This window comes from Ambystoma mexicanum, chromosome 10 (assembly GCF_040938575.1).
Source record: "Ambystoma mexicanum isolate Mex_15411 chromosome 10, UKY_AmexF1_1, whole genome shotgun sequence".
Classification (NCBI taxonomy): Eukaryota; Metazoa; Chordata; class Amphibia; order Caudata; family Ambystomatidae; genus Ambystoma; species Ambystoma mexicanum.
The window spans coordinates 317,880,591-317,900,160 of record NC_090932.1 but is presented as its reverse complement, the minus strand read 5'-3'; the positions used below and the strand labels follow the sequence as shown (position 1 = coordinate 317,900,160).

General features: G+C 45.2%; 1 protein-coding gene across 2 annotated transcripts in view; it reads right to left on the bottom strand.

Moving 5' to 3' along the window:
- Window positions 1-19,570, bottom strand: part of ADAM9 (ADAM metallopeptidase domain 9) — a 1,404,333-nt gene that overhangs the window by 305,954 nt on the left and 1,078,809 nt on the right. For both annotated transcript variants that reach the window (XM_069617919.1, XM_069617920.1), the window contains exon 17: window positions 4,822-4,902. In XM_069617919.1, the coding sequence (XP_069474020.1) occupies window positions 4,822-4,902 (81 nt within the window). The remainder of the gene's footprint in view (window positions 1-4,821; window positions 4,903-19,570) is intronic.

The following is a 19,570-nucleotide window of genomic DNA, read 5'->3' as shown; positions in this document are numbered from 1 at the left end:
CAGTCAACTGGATGGGAAAGGTAGGGAGCACCCCGTTTGCTTCATCAGTAGAAAGCTGAAGGATCCTGAAACAAGGTGGGCAACCATTGAACAAGAGTGTTTTGCTATTATGTGGGCTCTGAAGAAGTTTAGGCCATACTTGTATGGTTCCACTTTTGTCATTCAGACTGACCACCAACCCTTGAGATGGTTAATGCAAATGAAAGGGGAAAACCCAAAACTATTGAGATGGTCAATCTGCCTGCAAGGGTTTGATTTCACCATTGAGCACAGGTCAGGGTGTCACCACCAAAATGCTGATGGTCTCTCTAGGATGTATGTCATCGACTAGAGGTACGAAATTCATCCAGGAGTGGATTAAATCCTCCTGTCCCTTAGTCTGGGGGGGGGGGCGAGTGTTAGGGAGAATTCTCTGTTTAGGCTGAATTTCCTAACCTAGTGAGTCCCCCAGCAGCTTTGCTGGATTTCTGGAGTTTGTTTTTTTCTCCTGCCAAGAGTGAGACTCTTTTCCTCACACTCTTGGACATGATTTGAGGGGTTCCTTTGACTGTTAATGTGTTTTATGGGCTATGGGGTCTTTTACTCCATAGGGTCTCATGTGTTTTTTACTATGTGTGTTACACAGCACCCTCAGTGCAGTGACACAGGGGTGTCATAGTGACACCCCACCATAGACTCCTTACCCTGGGACTGACTACCGTCTCCCAGGGCATGTAAAGTCACCATTGGCTTTACTAGTCCGAAATTACGAACAGAAACCAGTACAAACCATCATATTCTGGACGTACTGGTCGGGGCAATTCGATTGCCCCGGGGTCTGTTATTCGAGAGGGCACGTCTCCGTCCCCCCTGATCGAGTTTTGGCTGGTGGCAGTGGATACTACTTTTTATATTCGACCGCGAATATATCTCTATGGGATTTTCCCATTTTTCGAGGCTACCAACTTTAATTATTTAATTCCTATAGCCTCGAACATACCGCCGGGTTATTTATTTAATATTAATTCACCGGTTGGTATTTTTTGCCAGAACCCGATTCTAAAATGGCGTTTGTGTTCTCTTCTGCGACTCCAACCCAAGTCGAGCCCTTTGTTCCACTTTTTGGCGGGCTTCTCCACAGAAGCCTCCAAAAGTGGTGCCACTCTGTCTGGGTACCACAGGGGGTGTGGGAGGGGGTTTAGGCACCCTGGACTGAGTTGCCGTGGCAACTCAAGTCGCACTCTTGTGTGATTGGCCCAAGTGGTGAGCCGGCCGGCTCACCACTTAGCATGTTTGATTGACAGCTAGGCTGAATGAATGGGGGTTTCTTGCATAAAAGCAGGGCTTTTGGGACTGGAACTTCAGAAGTCGCCACAGGACCTGAGAATCCGAAGAGGGAGAAGCTGAGCCGACCTGCAACGATGACACCACTGGTGGAGCCCTGCTGAACCGTCTCACCACTTCCCGACGACAGAGGAGATCTTCTTGCCGGAGAGTCTCTTCCCCTTGAGCTGGTGGGGACAACCAGTTCGCTTTCCTTTTCGCCTACCAGGACGTCTAGTGGTCGAATTGCCCGTGCCAAACACCCCGGCAACCGGATAGCCACTTACCACTGAACCGCGAAAGAAAGGACCGCTTCTTTGAATCGAGAAACTCCGCGGCTGGTTTCTTCCCTGGCAGCACAACGACCTCCTGCTTTCCTCCCTGATGAGACCTTCTCTTCTGCCGGACGAAGCACCGACTCGCCACCGCTGCCAGGAACAACTGCCCCCGCTGGAGTGTTCTCACCATTTCAAGGTACTGTGTCCGCCTGGCCTCCCTTTCTATAGATTGCTACAAGGTGACAGTAAATCCTTAACCTTCTAGACTGAGCTGGCCTCTTGACCATCTAACTGGTCCCTTTCTCTTGGTCCAACTTCTTTCTGAACCTTTTCGAGACTTTTGTGCACTTTTCAACCGTGTGACCTTGGACACATTTCGTTCTGATCCTCTTAAAGTGGATCCGGCTTTCTGAACTCTATTGATTCTGCCTTCCTCTCTTGTTGTGTTCTTTTGAAAGTGTTGGGATCTGTTTCAATTTATGCTCTGCCTTTCTCTCCTTTTTAAACCGAATTATTAGAAGTGCCATCTGCGTTAAGCACTCACCGCTGTCTGAAAATAAGTGGTGCTTTACTCAAGACTTGTCTAATATTCTTTTAAGGGAGTGTATATACTTTAGTGACTGTGTTTTTGAACTTGCTTAATATTAGTGCCAGTGTGTTTTCATAGATGTGTTTTTAAATAAATAATTATATATCTTTTACACCAAAGCTCTAGTCAGTGTTTCCTTGTTCTACTGTGTTTACCTGCCCTATTGTGTATGCTCTGTATACTGCCTAACTCTTCTTGAGAGAAGTCTGACTGCTCAGCCACAGCTACCAGGTAAATATGGGTGGTGCAGACTGCTACAAATTGGGTTTACTGCTAACTCCTGTGGTCCTAAACTTTTTGCAGTGGTCCCTAAGGGAACTGCACAGGTTTCTGCCTAACACGCACCTGACACGATTGTTTAACTCATACTTAGAGGCTGGCACGACAACACCTACTATGCTCGAGACCTCCACGATGCTGATCCTGAAACCAAATAAAGATCCTCAGCTGCTCGACTCATAACAGCCAATTACACTCATTAACAATGACGCTAAGATATACTAGAAAATCCTTTCCACCCAGTCAATTATGGTTTTGTCCACCCTGGTCTATCTGAACCAGACCGGCTTCCATTAGCCAAGTCTCCACCCACGACAATATTCGGAAAGCCTTCAACTTGGTAGATATAGCAAGCAAATTAAACATACAAGTCGGTCTCCGCGCCCTTGATGGCCATAAGGCTTTTGACTATTTGGATTGGAATTACCTCTCAGCGGTGCTCCAGTGCTCGGGCCTAGGGCCAAGATTCCGACGGGCAGTCCTCCCTTTAGAGACGGTTCCCCCATTACATTCGAAGAGGGCCAGCAGTTATTCTCACTCCAGGAAAGGGAATGGTTCTGTTATCTACCACTGCATCACTGGGGGTCTCATTCAGTGGTCTGAGAGAGGGTTACTAGGGGTCTCAATGTATTGGAACTTACCTACCTGGCAAGTAGACCTAAGAGCAGGATCTCCAGGCTTTATAATTTGATTTATAATTTGCCGGACTGCTTCACCCCTCAGGAACGCTTGCCATACATGCTGGGCTGGGAGAGGGGCTTAGGTTTCGTCATTGGGGAAGATTCTTGGCAGCGCATATGCGCATGCAATCAAAAAGTCACTAGGTGCACCACGGATAAGGAATGCCAGCTTAAGGTATTTTATAGATGATACTATGCCCCATATTGGCTTCGCCACATGGTTTACTCTTAACCCGAGACCTGCTGGTGGGAATGCCCCAAGGCCCAGGTTTACTGGAAAGAGTTCCTTGCACATATTAAGGCAATGCTGAAAGTCACCTTCCCTTAGACCTCTTGCTTGTCCTGTTAGGGGATTGTGGTGACGGGCTCTACCCGCTGACTGGCCACACATCTAAACGTCTTTCCTATCTTCTCCTGGCAGCTAAGACCTCCCTGGCCCGTAACTTGAAATCGTCAGACGGTCCTGTACTGGCCATTTGGTAGGGGAAACTCTGGGAGATCTTGACCTCAGAGTAAATCACAGCTCTGGCTGAGGGGCAGTACAACTCTTACGATGCCACTTGGCTTCCCTTTATCAATTATACGCAAGATTCTTATCATGGGGCATACAAGCCTAGGTTGTATAAATACTTACCTTCGCTTTGATTGCAAAGAGGGTTTGGAATGCTTCAAGCTAATGTGGTTTGGACAGTATATGGTATTTTGATGCTGGCTTTTTCATGTGATGCTCACTTATCTATGTTTTATTTTTGTATCTACTCACTCCTGCTTATGTTGACCTGCTCTGTAACTCATCTGTCTCTTAAAAAGTCAATAAAGATGGTTAAAAAACAAAAACAAACCAACACTGGAGAAGGTTTCACAGTCACACACAAACTCCACCCTACACTCAGAGCAGACTCTGTATTTCCGTCCCAAACAGGAGGCTGAAAGAAACCCAATATTCGAGCCCTAGACGTACCACACCTGTCACTGGATATGCTACACACATCAGAACATACATGAGAGCAATTTAACTCTGGCTATAAGCTTGCAGTACCAGTTTGGAGCTATCCTCGCCCATCACAACCCATCTTACATCTGCAAGTCACCACATACAGGCAATAGGCATCCATGGCACAATGTATCTGGACTCTGGTCCATCAGGCACCTGTGCTTTGCAGATAATGTAATTTCAGAAAAGGATACAGTGCTAAGAAACAATACAAATTGCACACTTGCGTTATGTAAAATATGTCAGACCTGATACCACTGCACCATGTCCGACTGTCAATCAAGCACCTCCTTTGAATACATGTTCATTAACAGCATGTATTTCACCATAGTTTGACAGCTTCACCTCCAGTAATACTTTGCACATAATAGAGTATTCATGAGGAATCTTACTGCAAAAGATAACAGCCATAATGTAGGAAGGTATGATGAAAATGAGGATTTTTTAAATTGGGAAAGGCAGCACATAAATTAGGCTATACAAACTAACAACTAACAACATGGCTTACATCTGAAGAATTATAACAATGTAAAAAACATCTTGCTGCGACAGCAAGAAGTGGAACTTCAGTTTTCATTACGTTTCCCTCATTCTAAAAGTATATGCTAAAATGAGAAACTCATTTCAGAATGAACGCAGAAAATGAATACATATAAAAGCATATCAGTGAGTGTAGAAGATAAATGTGATCCTGCTTACCCCACGGCCATGGCATTTCATCTGTATGTCACAGTCATAATTCAGGACCGAGGCACTTACACACTGGTACCCTCGGCAAATCTAAAAAGTAACAAAAATAAATTGAGCACTAACTGTGATCAATGAAACTATAAACATTGCAGAACATTGGTCTTTTGATGTAAAAGGCAAAACATATTTTTTTTCATCTTGTTAGCAAAACGTCTTTTGAAAAATACAGTGTTACTCACCTTTAAAGTAATCTGTACTGTTATCGTGAAACATTTAACTTAATGTGTGGGAATGGTCGAATGGTTCCACCCAATTGAGGGAATTGCAAAGTTCTGAAGTTGAGCCAAAACTGTATGTAGAGAGACATATGTTTTCGATGCATACTGAGCTACTATGTTCCTTAAATTGCAACTAGTAGGATGTTATCTTGCCTGGTCCAAATTTGTGAAGATGCAATTGAGTGAGATTTTGCATTAGTAAGATACCTCTGCAAGATTAGTCCCCTTTAGGTAGCAATCTTAACTCTCTTGAAATTGCTCATGACTGTGTTGTGGAAGAGATGGACATTGAACTTTGCTTTGATGCAGCAACAAAGTCAACACCTCCTCCTCTGATGACAATGGAAGGGTGTTTCAGTCTTGTCTTTTTGTTGTCTACTCTTGTACATGCTATTGTGTATTTTAGGGACTACAAGGTTTAAACTCCACCTGAGTTTAGTACTTTGTAAATGTATATACACTGATGTTGATTTAAGATAATCTGTGTGTTTCCAACTATACATGGAAACATAATGCATAGGATACTTAGCACATGTAAAAATGAGCAATTGAAGTTTATCAGTGAATTTTTTCACTGAACTCCAAATCCCTCCCCATCTCATGTAACATGTTATAATGAAAACTGTGTGGCTTCTACAACACACCAGTTAATTGCTTTGTGTCTATATTTTGCCATTAGTCTTGTAATTAGTATCAGCTCTTTACCACTGCTAACCCAAGCTCACCTCCTGCGCCAAGTCCTTCGGGTTCCACATCGCCAAACAACTCTCCTTCAATACACACATAGCTAAGAAACCCCAGACAGCTTGGAATCAGCTCTCCCTCCTCCCTCCTGAGGAAAGCTAAGCCCTTCCTCCCTCCGGACAACTTTAGATCCACCGTTCAAGCACTGGTCCTATCCCACCTGGATGGGTTAATGCACTCCTCGGACTCCTGTTGTCCTACCTTGTGCCCCTGAGAAGTGTTCTAGAGGCGGCTGCATGCCTCATCAAGGGTATATGCAGATGTGATCAGATCACCCCGACCTTCACTGGCTCCCACTGCAAGCACATATCACCTTCAAGTCTTACTGCATCATCTATAAGGCAGTCGCCCTGAAGTCACCCAACTACCTCGCAGAGAACCTCAGCATCTCCGGCGGACAGCGCACCACCAGAAGCCAATGAATGTTCAGACTTGAGATCCACTGCTGTAAAAAGGAAAATACCAGAAAACAAACCTTCTCTGCCTACACCCCAAGACTATGGAACCTCCTCCCCGTCAGCATCAGACTCGCCCCCACTTTCCTACAATACAACGGTGCCCGCCCCCTGCTACCTGCCACCCGATACAGTTGTACCCCTCCTCTGTGCCCTTCTGTATCCTACCCCGCTGTATATCTGTTATGTTGTTACCTCTGAAAAGTGCTCCGTTATGCATCTGTACTGTTGTATACCTATGTAAAGCGTTCCGTTACGTATCTGTATTGTTATATAGCTCTGTTAAGTGCTCCGTTGCTTCTCGAAGCTAGGTCAATGCTCAATAAATACCATAACAATAATAATAACATTATATCACAGGTAAAGATTTGGGAAATTAAGTACATTAAATTCTGAAATGCTGAAGTGAGGGACTTTCAGGAGTCAAGGTAAGTTTTCTTGGTATTCATTTTATATAAAATAGAGGCCCTCCTGCTGCAGATGACCCTCCCTACATATATATAGTGCTGTGGAACCCTTTGAAGGTTCTATGTCTCCTGGGAGACCAGAAAACATGTGTATTGTGATTTGTTACAGAAATCGCAACAACAGCAAGATGCACATTCAAAAGGAGCATGAGATCATAACATCTTTATGCATTACAGTTTATACAGGAACCACAACATGTTTATTTGCTATAGTTACCCTGAATGTTTATGCCCATACATGGTAATGGCATCATAACAAGTTTATTATTTACAGTTGCTAATTACAAGTCTAAAGATGCATCTTAAATAAAACAGATGCTAATGACCTTATAAGGTAAAAATGCATATTATGAAACATAATGACAACCTTACACATTTTATGTATTAATTGAAATAGTCAGGGGAAGGGATATATAACACCCCCTTCCTCTACCGTTGAAAATAAAAATATTATTATCAAGTGAGTGGCTATCCTGCCTTTATTCCAGGTTCACCCATCACTCTATTATAACTGCATCATCCAAAACTAGATCTACCCTGAATGGACCACTAAATCTGCTTTCTCCTTTAAGTACACCTACAGGTATGTAAATCCATACTTTACCACCATGCTCTACTCTTGATAGCGTTGTGTTGAACTTTTTCCTTAGTTTCAAGTCATTCCATTAAATAAATCTCATTCTACCCAACCACGGTGGACAGACATGAGTGGCAGCTTTTTTTCTCCTTAATATTTCAAAAGGGATTAATCCCCTAGTGGCATGTGTTGATTACCTATATGTTTTTGCAAGTTTCTCTATGTCACTCTCTCAGCTTTTTCCTCCCTAAATTGACATGCAAATATTTTGTATTAACGTTCTGTTGAACCTCTCCACTATTCCACTAGTAGAGGGATGAAATATTGATGACTTATGGTGTTCAATCCCCATGTTGTCTAAAAACGTTTTCATAAGTCTAGATGTGAACTGGAGACCATTATCCGTTAGGATTTTCTTTGGTATTCCCTTTCTTTGAAAAATATCATTCATTAATTGAATTACTGCCTTTGAATCTGCTTCAAATACTGAGCATACCTCTACCCATTTGGAATATAGATAAACCAACGATAATGATTATGTACTTTTGTTTGCCTTCCCTGGACGGTAAGGGATCCAAAATATGTAAAGCAATGTACTCCCAGGGAATGTTAGGCAGTTCTATGGGTTTCAAAGGTTGTAGATACGTTTTGAGTGCTTTGTCTGCTGAAGAGCATGTAGTGCAATTTTTTACCGCTGGGGGGGAGGGGTTTTCGGGGGGGGGGGGGTTATTACACGTTTTCTGGTCCAGTAATAAAGTGGTGGTAATAACATTTACTGACATTTTTACCGGATCAGGAAACTACATGTTTGCCAGTGGGGATGGAGAAGTTACCTCCAGCTAAGAGTTGGAGATAAATCCAACACCTACTGACAAAAAACGGCATGCATTACCAGCACAGCAATACCGTTGCCGGTAATACCGGCACAATCCAACCATGGAGTCCTATATGACTCCATGGAATGGGGATTTACTACCGGCGCCTGACCTCTTAATATGCCGGTATTACTGTCATGTTAAGAGACAGTAACGTTATTACCTTTTGCGGGTATCCTGGCGGAAATACCAGGCAATACTGGCAAACTGTCTTCTACTTCTGTATCTAGGCCTGGCCACAAATAGTCTGCACAAAGAATCCCTTTGGTTCAGGACATACCCATGTGATTTTCATAGGCTAATTGAATGAGCTTTTTTCTTACGCCACTGGGGGGAATACTTCTTCCTGCTCTCACCAGATGAACATCTTCTATGCCTAGTTCATTTCTTATTTTATTAAAGGCCCCCAATCCCATATCGGGTGTCCACCCAGACCAATCAATAAGCACAAACTCTTTTATCTTTTGAAGTTCAATGTCATTTAACGACAATGTACTCATCCTGAGTTATGGATTCTCCAAACACCCAAAAGACCTCATTCATGGGCTCTTCTGAGTCTTAATCACACGTGTTAACTGCAAATCGTGAAAGATAATCTCCTATAACATTTTCCTTACCTGGCACATGTTAAGTGGCGACATCATGTCCTTGTATGGATGTCACCCAGTTCATTATTATTCCTGAGACACCATCCACCCTTTTGACATAAATAGGGCAACAAGTGGTTTATGGTTGGTGATGATGGAAAAGTTTCTGCCCCATAGTAATGTTTTTAATTTTTGTATAGCCGATGTCACCGATAAAGCCTTGTCAGCGTCAAAAGGTGAAAGAATGGGGGCATTGACTATGGACTTCTTTATCTCAGAAAATTCATTTTCACATGTATCATTACATTCAAAGTTTTGGCCTTTTTTGCATAAGCTCCAAATTTTGAAGCATTTGTCTGAGAAGTGTCTTATGAATTTAGAGTAATATTCTACTAGACCTAGAAATGGCATAACATCTTGTCTGTTTTTGGATGGAAGTGATTGTAGTATGGATGATACTAAATCGTCTCTGGGGGATACACATTTCCCTGATAGTTGGTGACCAATGTAGTCAATATGTGGTGCTCTAAAACAGCATTTAGACCTTGCAGGGTGAGACCAACATTACTTAATCTGCCTAACACAACCTTGAGCTTGACATCATGGTCTTTAGTGAATGACCCCATGACCAATATATAATCTTGGTAATTGAACTCCCCTGTAATGTCACCCATATTTCTTTTTTGTATCATTCTCCGGAAGAATGCAGCAGCTGATTTTAACCCAAAAGGCATTTTCTTGAACTGAAAAGTGCCATCTTGTGTAATAAAGGTGGTGAGGTTTCTGTGTTTGGGGTGTAACCAAACCTGGTGATAAGCTGACGCCAGATCAAGTGTGGAAAATACTTTGGCTCCCTCTGTGAGGATGGCCAATTCCCCAATGTTTGGAACATTTACCCTTGAGGCAGCTAAATTCTTCTCTGAAAACGTCTTTTATGCTGTCTTCTGGAGTGGCGGATATGGTGGAAATACAGCCTGGAATTTTTGGGTTGATTGTTAACCCCATATCGCGTTGCTGATACCATCCCAGAAGGCAGCCACCTTTGTCAAAGACATTTGCCTTGTTTTTTGTAAATGTACCTTTACATTTTAAAGTTGCAAGAAATCATCCCAGCACTGTAATTCTAGACCCACCATGGCCACTGGCCTTAACATGTGATTGCCTTAGGCTAACATTGACACATTTTGAATGCCACGTCTCTCTATTGATGATTGTATAATCTGAGCCAGAGTCAATAAGCATTTAGACAGGGGTATTAATCATGACAATTGAGTATGGTTTTCCATCTATACTACACACAACATTGTATTCAGACCAGGTAACCCCAGCAGACTCTTCCGTAGAGTATGGTCCTTCTGAAGCTTCATTCTCAGTATTACCATTAATTTCTTTGACTACTTTCTTGGTAGGGTTATGGCAACATTTAGTAAAAAGATCGTTCCTCCCACATTTCCCACACTGGCCATTGTGTGCTGGGTACTAGGGGTTATTTGCTAAATGAGTGGAAATGCAACACCTGAAGCATCTCCTGATAGCTGTAGATTTGGCAGGTCACTTCGTGTCATCTCCTTTAATTATGGGTTTCTTTGTTTTGATGCGTTTTTTTTAAACGTGTTTTTATTGCATTTTCATAAACATCAACAATGGGACATTCCCTCCTGGCCCACACCCTTTCCTCCCCTCTATCCCCCCCCCCCCACCGGAGTCAATGTCCTCGTGTCCATGAGTGCAAACTATCTGGATTCTATTAGTTTATGTAAACAAGTCCATAATACGTATTTTGTGAGGGCTCCACTGTACCATATAATCGCTCTGTAGATATTCCAGGACCGTTCCGCAATCTGTTGTAAAGCTTTGGCAGTCCCCCTGGATGTTGTAAGTGATGCGCTCCATCGCCAGATGGGACCAGACTCTTTGGAGCCAATCCAAGTTGGATGGTGGTGTTTTCTGCTTCCATTTCTGAGCTATTGCTAGCCAGGCCACTGTTAGGAGCCCCATAAAGTTCCTTTTCTGTGTTTTTGCCAGTATCTTGTCTCTGGGACTCCACATGCCACACATCCATACCTCTTCACATAGATCTTCCGCTCCCTTAAACATCGCCTGCATCTGGGTCTTTACCGCCATTCAGAATTGGAGCAGCTTCAGACAGTCCCACCAGATGTGTCTCCAGTTACCCTCGGCGTCGCATCCTCTCCAGCATTTATTCTGTGTGGCACAGTACATTATGTGTAATCTTTCGGGAGTATAATGCCTCTGAACCAGGATTTCTGTCCAAGCTTCCCTTATCTGTACTGCTCTCGTCCATTTGAGGATGATGCGCCAGACGTACTCCCATTGTGTTTTCGTGACTGCTCTCCCCAACGTTGTTTCCCACCTCTTCATATATTGCCACTTGATTTCTTCTGTCGGGGCGTTGAGAAATTTGTATATGGCTGAGACAAACTTCTTCGATTCTGACTGTGTCATAATGTATGTCTCAAATGGGGTTAGAGCTCTGGTTTCCGTCTGTGTGATCTGCTGGATCGGATAGCCAATGGTGTAGCTGGTCGTATTTGTATCTATCTTTTTCTGAGAGACCGAGGAGTTCTTGGCATTCAGCGAAGGATCTGATCTGTTGCTCCTTGAACATGTCCCCTACCTTAGTACAGTCGGCCTCCTCCCATTTTTGGAATGCCCCTTTCTCCATTCCTGGTTGGAATTCTGGATTCCTGAGTAGTGGCATAAATGGGGGCTGGGTCTATTGTCAGTATTTCATTTCTGGTTGTCTTATTCCATATCACCAGCGATTGCTTTCAAGACCTCACTTATTCGAACATTCTGGTGTCTGTGTTCGGCGCTAGTCCATAAGAGGTGGCATAGTCGGCTTTTTGCCACTGCCCTGAGCTTCCCATATTTTCTGGGAGGTGTCCGGGATTCATTCCTTCAGGACCCACAATTGAGCGGCCTTATAATATTTCCAGAAGTGTGGGAGTGCCATGCCTCCCGTTTCCTTCTGTGCTGTGAGTATTAGGCTAGAGAGTCTTGGGGGCTTTTTCTGCCAGATGTACGATGACACTGCTTTGGTAAGGGTTTTAAAGAAAGAGGGAGGGAGTTGGATGGGGAACGCCTGAAAGGAGTACAGTAATCTGGGTAGGATGTCAATTTAATCACTGTCATCCGGCCCCACCATGAGATCGACAACGGGTTCCACTTTTCCAGGTCTCTTTTGGTCCTTTCCAGAAGGCGCGGAAAGTTTCCTGCAGAGGTCTTTAATTTTGTTTGTCAGGACCACTTCAAGGTATTTGACCTCTCCTTTTGCCACTTTTAGTTGGAGCTCCTCTGCTTGTCTGTGGATCTCTTCTCTGTTTCCGGCTAGAATTAGGATTTCAGACTTCTGCTTGTTGATTTTCAGTCCTGAGATGGCGCCATAGTTCTCTATTTCTTGTATGAGGGATTGCAGGGACCTCGTCGGCTCCGACAGGGCCATCAGCATGTTGTCTGCGTAAACCATCGATTTGTGTGTAATCCCTCCCATGTCTATGCCCTTGAAGTTTGGGACCTCTCTGATCTGCTCCAGGAGTGGTTCCACGAAAATTGCATATAGAAGTGGAGAGAGCGGACACCCCTGTTTGGTGCCTCTCCCTATCCTGATCATACCTGAAATTTCTCCATTTACCGCTGTTCGGGCTGATGATGAGTTGTAGTTGGCACAAATCATCTTAATAAAGTCTTCTCCCATGCCCATCTTCCCCAGGATGTGGAATAGCATTGACCGCTCGACCAGGTCAAACGGCCTTCTCCGCGTCTATCGCCAGCAGCATGGCCGGGGTGTATGTGTGTCCAATCTTTTCGATCAGGTGGATTATCCGTCTGATGTTGTTGTGGGTCATCCTGTTGGGTATGAACCCTGATTGATCTTGGTGGATTAATTTGGGCAGAACCATTGTGAGTGAATAGACTCACAATGGTGCTGCGCAAAATCCTGGCCAATAGGCCAGGATTTTGGTGTATAGCTTAGTATCCAGATTTAATAGTGCGATAGGGCAGCAAGAGCTCGGGGATTCCGGGTTCTTCCCTTGTTTATGGAAGACCAGGATTTTCGCCTCATTCATGGATGGCGTGATATTGGCTGTGTCTTTAAATGTATTGTATAGTTCCGCTAGGATCGGGGCCAGGTCGCCTGCATAGGCTTTGTAGAATATCGCCGTAAATCCGTCTGGCCCCAGGGCTTTGTTGTTCGGCAGTTCCCGGTTCGCTCTGATTACCTCCTCCTCTGTACTGGGTCTGTCTAGCTGTTGTTTCACCTCCTGTGTCACTGACGGGAGAGTAATAGTTCTCAGATATGTGGATTGTTCTTTCGCACTAGGGTTGTCTGACGTGTATAGTTTTTGGTAAAATTCTTTAAATATTGTTCCCATCTCCGTCAACAGAGTTCTCGTCTGGCCATGTTCATCCAACAGAGCTTTTATCGTTTGATTTTGTAGTTTTCCTTATATCTGCCTTGCCAAATGTTTGTCGGCTTTATTCGCTTTCACGAAATACCAGTGTTTCAGGTGTAGTAAGTGTTTCTCTGCACGCTTGGTCCGGAAGGATTCCAATTGTCCCTGTACGTGTCTATAGGCTCTCTTCAATTTCGAGGAATGGTCACGGGTCATTTCCTCCCGTATCGCCACGCTCTTTGCTTCTAGCTCGGCTTCCCATTTACTGCTTTGCTTGTCTCTTTGTGCTTTGAATGCCATTATGTGACCGCGTATTACAGCTTTGAAGGCCTCCCACAGGGTGGCTTTAGTTATTCCCAGCGTATCATTTGCCTTGAAGTAGTATATTATGCGCTCTCTGATTGCCTCTCCCATTACGGGGTCCTGAAGTATTTCCCCCGGCAACGTGCATCGCTAGAGACTAGATTGGCCCAGACTATTCATGAGGAGGACTCTGCGCCTCTCCATGTTGAAATGTGGGCCATGAATGGCAGTTACATAATCAAGGAAGACATCTCTCCATGTTTCCCATGGGATTGAAGGTTCACCTGTGTTTTGGAGGATATGAGGAGGCAAGTTTGTCATGGTTGATGTAATGTGGGTCAGACAGGGATCCTCTATAGAGATACCGTAGTGAGTGGCACTTAGATAAGGGCTGTGCAGCAATGGACAATATGTGTTGAAGATCTATGCCAAAGGAAACATTTGGGTTACTTAGTAATTTAATTGCAGAATTGCGGGAATGGGATTAAGGCACCCACTAATCCATCATAACCCAATTTCACCATGAGCAATAATTACTGTAATGTATTACATGCATAAGCACCCTTTAACCCAGAGAGTGATAGTCTGACCAGGGAGGTAGATCAACACATAAATAGTGCTCTGTTAATAAAAGCGTAAAAAGTACAGCAGTTTCTGGGGTATCTTGGTCTGTATATGGCCCCAGTGTTGGGAGAGTCATACTAGCAGTGAATGTTCATCAGCAGGGGGACCGGCAGATATTATGGAGGGCCCGTGGTTAAGAGGCGTGAAGCGCTGTATATGCAGTAGTAGGGAAAGGCCAGACAACCTTCAGGAACGGCAGGCGGGACAGAGGCATGCACCAAAGAAGAAAGGTAAGGTGCGCTGCAATTAGAAGTCAGCCGGAGGAAGGAGAACGTCCGGGGAGCTGGGTGGTTGGCAGCATAGCGTGGTTGTCAACACAGAAGGAGGCGTCACCGGAGCAGATAGCATGCTGCAGATCACGTGCCACAAGGCATCTGAAGGTCCTTTTCTCCATGAACAGCAACGGCATCAATCGAGGGGAAGTATCAGTATCTTCTTCTCTAGATATTGGAACAGGTGGATACTGGAGCACAGGGAGTGAGTGCTCGGGGGGCAACAGGCTCTGGGCACCGCTATGGACCACAAAGGGTGGAACAGCTGAGGGTCTGCTCGGGATGAACTTACTCTGGGTGAATGCTTAACTTCCACGAAGCGAAGGGAGGCAGGAGTCAGAATCCCAAACAGAAGTCGGATGGATAAGGAAAACAGAAAGTGATGCAGACCAAAGTAAGCACACACTGGAGGAAGAAGGCAACTTCAACAGGACAGAGCATGAGGAGCAGAACAACGAAATGCAAAGTGGTAGAAGGCCACTGGAGGATCGGCTTGTTGCCATTCTGAAGTGAGGAACTTCCAGGAGTCAAGGTAAGTTTTCTTGGTAAGTATTTATGTTCATATAAAATAGAGGCCCTCCTGCTGCAGATGAATCTGGCAACCAGGAGAGTTGCTCACATATATCCAGTGCTGTGGAACCCTATGAAAGTTCCATGTCTCCTGGGAGACCTCAAAATATGTTTATTGTGATTTGTTACAGAAATGACAACAACAGCAAGATGCACATTCAAAAGGAGCAAGATATCATATAATGTTTATGAATACAGTTTATACAAGAACCACAACATGTTTATTTGCTAGTTACACTGAATGCTTATGCCCGTCCATGGAAATGGCATCATAACAAGTTTATTATTTACAGTTGATAATTACAAGTCTAAAGATGCATCTTAAATAAAATATAAGGTACAAAATGAAAGTTACTCACCGTAGTAACTAGTGTACTCATAGTCCATAGTCCCCTTTTCTGCATCCTTGTGGGCTTCCCCCAAAATGGGTACCTTTGGCAGCGAAAAATTGAGCTTCCCCTTTAAATGTAGTATCGCACATGGGGGCGTGGCCTCAGGCATAGGAACACCCCACTGAGGCCCCGCCCTGCGGCGCCTCACCTCAGTGCCCTTTGAACACATCGGATGCTTAGATACCTGGCTATGCTTATCACATATTATCCATTGGCATACTAGCGGGGGAAGGCGGGTGGGACATATGGAGGAAAGGGGACTATGGACTATGAGTGCTCTATTCACTACGGTGAGTAACTTTAATTACACATATGTCCCGTCCCCTTTCCTCCATTGTTAGGCAAGATTTGGAGCAGTACCCTTTGGGTGCTCTACAACAACCTTTGCCTCCTGGCAATAGGAACCCAACCTTTCGTATAAGTCTGTACTACACAGGTTGGTAGCTTGATTGAGCAGCAAGGATTATCTCAGGAGGGGTAAATGTGAGCAGTATGGGAGTTACACAGAGATTTACAGTGACAAGTATCCAAATAAACACATACTCAAGAATTCTTGCTTAATCAATTATTAATTTATTTAACAGTCAGTTTGAATAAGCCTTCTTCAGAAGGGAGCAATACAATAGCAACACACAAATACCTCCAAAATACACACTCTTAGTTTCTCTAAATCAGCAAACACCCATTTGGGATGGCAAACAGACACTTCCTACAGCCTCAGGTGACTTAAAAAGCTAGGACACTGTGGACATTAATATATTACTGGTACATTAAGAGCAATACTGAGATGAGTGTCAAAGAAAAGGTTTGTTAGAATAAAACAAGAGATCATCCAAATATTCTGAAGCAGTTAAGTCCTTTTTGAAACCCCCAATCCAAAGTAAGTTAACCTCTTACTGGAAGGAAGACCAAACACAAAGTCAGATGGAAGAAGAGTCCTTCAGGGAGTCAAGCCAGGCCAATGTCAATTGGGCAAAAGTCTAGGTGAACTGAACCACTTCTCAGAGGTAGGTAAAAGTCTTGCACAATGTTTTAGAAGTCTTTCTAGAAAATAAGAAATCAAAGTAGGGCCACAAGCTGTTAGGCTTGTGAGGTAAAGAAGCTGTAAGCAACCCTACGGAAGCAACCAAGACAAGCCTCAACTTAGAACAAGTGAGGCTACACAACAAGAGGCAAGTTCTCTTAGACTGTACAGTACCTTTGGTTAGAATAAATGGTTTCAGCTGGCTTCTGTTCCTGTGCAGCTCTGCAGATCCTGTTTCCTGGGCCTCAGTCGTGGGGACAAGAGGGAGGACGTCTGGAGGACTTCTGCACTGCAATGGGACGGTCAGAGACAGAAAAGGACAAACTTCTATTCAGTGGCACTTCGCGGTTTCAGCTCCTCGTGTCTATAGCAAACAGCACCAACGCGGTTCTTGGCTGTCGAGATGGGCTTTCCTTGCATCTGGGGTCCAGCACTCTGTTGAGGTGTCTCAGGCTCAGTCAGTCTTGTTTCCTGGGAGTCCAGAGGATCTTCCTGGAGCTCTTGGCCAACTTAAAAGTGATGCACCCCGAATCTGGTGTTCCTCTCCCTGACACTTAGGTTCCTGCAGCAGCAAGGAAGTATAGCCAGCTCCGAGAGGATGTCCAGACGAGTTCACTTTGGAGTTGAGTGGTGCCACCAACTCAAGGGGAGAAGTCGTCCTTGCAGGGCTTCTCTAGTCGAGGCGAATTCGGAGCTTCAGCACAGCAGCAGGGCTTCACCGGGCAAACCAACGGTCCAGGAGTTGCAGCAGGCGTCTCTTCCAAGTTCTTCTTCGGATTCCTTCATCCAGTGGTCGACTCTGCCTTCCCAGTCAAAAAGCCTTGCCATTTATGCAGGTTTCTCCCATTCATTCCAGCTCAGCTGCCAGTCAAACAGCAGGGTCGCTGCCCTTGCCGGACTGCCAGCTGGCCAATCACCTTTTGGTGAATTCCTGTAACCAAGGGGATTGAGCACAGGGCGTTTCAGGCACTTCCCTCACTTCCTGCCCATACCAGACATAATGGAGCCAGAGGCGGGCTTCACTCGTGAATCCCGCCAAAGACAAAACAAACAAAGGGACAAAATCTGGTTTGGCGCGCAGAGTAAATCTCAAGAAGGACCTTTCCACAAAGAAATAGCGAAAAAAGAAGGCTGAGGCCATTTTGACAAAAAGGGCATCCTTGGGTGCTTTACTGCAGCTGTGAACGCAGCTCCTGATAAAGACACACTACAGTAGTTCAAAGTAAACCACTGCCACCAGCCATTCATCAAGGAAAGAGTAACAACAAATAAGAAACTAGACAAAGGGGATGCTAAGTAACCCCTCCCACACCCTATTGTAAGAGAGTGTGTGCTGTGTTTAGAAAGTTACAAATGTAAGTGGAGTCAATTTCACTTCACTGCTCTTGGAAACAGTAGTTATTCAAGAAAAAGGTATTCAAACCTTTAGGACATCTGAAAGACTTCCCTGTGCCACTGCACTGAAGGTGCTGTGTGGTACAATGTAAAAGATGATGCCTATGTAGTTTGTCAGACTCCACAACCAAAAGAAACACAGAGTTCACATCATAGAAAAATACATGAGAGAGTGGGAAAAAGGGTCTCACTCTCTCCAGGTAAACAATCAAAGTCCTCAAAATCCAGCAAAGGTCCTGGTAGTCTCTAAAGTAGAGAGGAATTAGCACATTTCTGAGAATTCTCCCTAACATCCATCCATGTGGGTGATTCCACCAAACAAGAACATAGGGTGGAGCTGTGATAACCGGTCTCATATATAGGACACACTGACCAAACTCTGCATCGCGCTGGGAGCTGGTGTCCAGTGCATAGTGCTTACAGAAGGCCGACGGAGTGGCCCAAGTCGCCGCCTTGCTGATGACATTCCAAGAAACATGTCTCAGAAACTTGATAGCGGTGGCCTTGGCTCTGACTGCATGGGCATGAGTCCCCTCAGGAACAGGGCTGCCCATGGCTCTGCATGCCTCTGAAATGGCCTGAACCATTAGACGGGCGATGGAAGCCTTGGAAGCCTGAGAGCCGGGGAGGAGCCCTCAAAAGTCACAAACAACGCCTCAGACTTCCTGAAGGATTTCGTTCCAGAGAGATAAAACTTGAGAAACCTCTTGAGCCCCAAAGAATGCAGTGCCCTCTCTGCCTCTGACTGCGGGTTCGGGAAGACCACCGGCAGGCAAATCTCTTGATTCAGATGAAATGGAGAGACCACCTTGGGCAAGAAGTTTGGGTGAGTGTGCAAGATGACCTTGTAGTGAAACGCGGTAAAGGGCTCGCACAAGGACAAGGTCTGCAGCACACTCACCCTGCACACAGAGGTGAGAGCCACCAGTAACACTCTCTTTAGTGTCACCAAGCGGATGTCCAAAGATGCCATTGGCTCGAAAGGCTTGTGCTGCAAAGCTGCAAGAACCACATTGAGGTCCCAATCCGGGTACGGCCTATGCACTGGCTGAAAAAGCCTAGACACCCCCTTAAGGTGGGCGTTAACCACCTGGTTGGCCGCAGAAAATATGTGCTCAGGGGAAATCTTGTAAGCCACAATGGTCACCAAAAAAGTGCAGCAAGCATCCACCTGAAATCCAGAACGAGCCAGAAAATTGAGCATGTTGAAGCCTCAGCTGGTCAGGGACCAAGCCGCCAGCGCCTGCTTGGCCGGGTTCGGATGTTCCACTGCCCTGCCCTGCTGCTTCAGGAATCCCCTGCTGGAGATCTGAAGGTGGACGGGACCCTGGGAGCAAAACTGCAGCAGATCCAAAAAACAGGGTCTCGAAGGCCAGTGGGGTGCAATCAGAATGAAGCTGCAACCCACCAAAGCCCAGAACTTGCAGAGGGTCAGTTGGAGCAGAGGGGTAAGTGGGAATGCCTAACACCTGCAGCCGTGCCAACAGATCTGGAAGGCATCTCCCAGAGACCCCGACTCCATCCTGCACATGAAGGAAACTGGGGGCACTTGGAATTCAGATGGGATGCAAACAAATCCAGGTCTGCGAACACCCAACGCTGGAACAGGGGCAACAAGAAGTTGGTGTGCAACACCCACTCGTAGGTGTTGAACCCCAATCGGCTCAGCTGGTCCGCTTCTGCATTGCTGCCCCCCCAGGAGGTGGACTGCTGAAATCCAAATCCCCTCTGCCAGGGCCCAATCCCAGATTTATATAGCCTCCATGCAGAGGAGGGG